Source organism: Monopterus albus, unplaced genomic scaffold (assembly GCF_001952655.1).
Source record: "Monopterus albus unplaced genomic scaffold, M_albus_1.0 scaffold244.1, whole genome shotgun sequence".
In the NCBI taxonomy this organism is placed as follows: domain Eukaryota; kingdom Metazoa; phylum Chordata; class Actinopteri; order Synbranchiformes; family Synbranchidae; genus Monopterus; species Monopterus albus.
The window spans coordinates 15,510-17,775 of NW_018128124.1; the positions used below are offsets into that span (position 1 = coordinate 15,510).

The 2,266-nt window shown below is 41.4% G+C and overlaps 1 protein-coding gene across 2 annotated transcripts in view; it reads right to left on the reverse strand.

Annotated features, from left to right (window-relative positions):
- rab11fip5b (RAB11 family interacting protein 5b (class I)) overlaps positions 1-2,266 on the reverse strand; it is a 12,289-nt gene that overhangs the window by 9,213 nt on the left and 810 nt on the right. For both annotated transcript variants that reach the window (XM_020620654.1, XM_020620655.1), the window contains exon 2: positions 1,839-2,266. In XM_020620654.1, the coding sequence (XP_020476310.1) occupies positions 1,839-2,218 (380 nt within the window). In that variant the 5' untranslated portion in view covers positions 2,219-2,266. The remainder of the gene's footprint in view (positions 1-1,838) is intronic.

Sequence of the window (2,266 nt, forward strand, 5' to 3'; positions counted from 1 at the left end):
TCCAGAGTGAGTTTCACTGAGCGTAGAGCCAGGAGAGAGAAGGCGGAGAAGCCACAATTAAAGCCAGATGTGTCCTACTGCTTTACTCTGCTCTTCAGTGCTGATGGTGGAAATGTTTTACATATTATTAGTGAGTCCTGTTGCATCACCTGTGGCACAACTGAGCTCCTCAAAGACCCTAAATAAGGCTAATTAGATATGAGCTAAAGCCAGATACGCTGCAAAACATTCATCAAAACAATCTATGTAGCTCAGCTAAATCTAGGAATCCTCAGTTTAACACAACACTTCTGTGAATATAAAAAGTCATAGTGTGCTACATAAAACATTGAATATGTTGTAATTACTTCTTTGAACTCTGTGTTGAAGTTTGTTGTCCACCTGACTATGAGAAGGTTGTAATTTATCTGAATCTGAAGTTACTGCTGTTATAACAAAATCATAAATAAAATTATTCGGATTATACAAAATAAAATAAATGTGTGAATCGGTGGAATACTGTTGTAAATAATAACAATAACTAATAACAAAATTATTACTCTTGGATAAAAGTTGAAAAACTCCAATAGAAAGTGAGAAAGTGGACGGTTTTTTTTTGTGTTGCTCAAGTCGAGCAGCCCTCCGACACACCTGTCACCCCTTCACCTGTGTGACATATAAGCAGAGATGCATGTCTTGTATGTACAAGAAAGAAGACTAGTAATGGTCTTTTAACTGAACTGGCATTCATTCCCTTGTAATAATCATAGTAAGATCTAACAGAATAGTATATGCATAAATAATGTTACTTAAACCACACAGTAAAGACTAAACTACACACTTTCAAACAGTTAACACAGACACACAGTCACTCTAGAGAACTGTCTTGCCATTCGTTACAGTAAGGGCATTTACTGCAAGCTTTGCTGGTGATTTCTGACTGTGCATGATTAACATTTCTGTCATTTTTCTAGCTCCCTGCAGTTTTGAAATCTGAATATAAAGGGCCACTGGTGGCAGAGATCATGTCCCTGTACTATTTATATCTGAGCAAGGATAGCAAGTGTGGGTTTCTGTCTCACTGTGGCTGGATACAGGAGCATAGTGAGAGAGGATGTTTTTGGGATAATATGGCTGCAAGAGGCATAACTGAAGGTAAAGAATGCTAGAAGCTGTTTAAGGAAATTCATTCATATTCTATGAGTTTGTAGAGCTTAAAATACACATTACTCTGTGCCAGAAATATTAGCTACCATTAAGCATGAGTTACGTATCATAGTATATGAATGGTGAAAATGCAAAATGTACCTGCATAGCTGGGGGGCTGTGCATTGTGCACAAAGATGAATTCTTTCTGGATAAAATCATTAATTGTTCCACAGTGGAACCTGCATCTCATATTGTAGATTTGCAGTGCACTGTGGGAAGGTCTGCTTGGTTAGGATATCAATCCAAAGGGCCACGACTGAATTGGACTTTTATACATTTAGAATTCAATCACTGGCACTTTTCTTTACCATGTGTCATCCTGTAAAACGTCTGTACATCAGTGAAGCTGTATTTTAGTTGTACATGAAGAACATGGTTGATAATTATAGTGCAATGCCAAAGCAGGGACAGCTGCATGAGGTGGAAAGTGTGAGTGTAGAAAACTAACCCCAAAACACTGAATGAATTCAGAATCTGTTGAATACAGAAAAGCTGTGTGTTATTCTCCTGAAATTGAATAAATCACCTATCCTTGTTCTAATCTGACATTAAACCATGACACATCACACATACTCTTCTATCTTAAATGTGACAGGTCATACAGACACGGTTTCTCATGCACGGTAAATAAAAATTCAAACACAACCTACTCCTCTCTTGGACACACTCCGTCTTGAAATATTTTATCAAGAGGAATGATGGTTTGGCCGAGAAACACGTCCAATCCGATAAGCACCCGGTGCATGACCGTGAGGACCAGGTCCCCGCTCCCCGGGGGGTAGGCGCATCGTGCGCCGTCCTCCAGGATCCCGGGGAGCAGCTCGAAGCAGCACTCCTCGTTCCAAGCAGGCACCTCCGCCTTCTCCACCAGCCCAGTGGTGTACTTCTCCTTCCCCACCTGGATGATGGTGTAGAGGTAGCGGCTTCCGTGCTTGCCCTTGGTTCGCAGCCCTCTGGCGCGAAGCACGGTGACATTGACGTGAGTGGGTACCCATCGCTGATCATCATCCAGATCTATCAGTGACATCATTTTGCACCGCTACACAGGGGCGCAGTGGCTGGGGGCCACTAAATGATC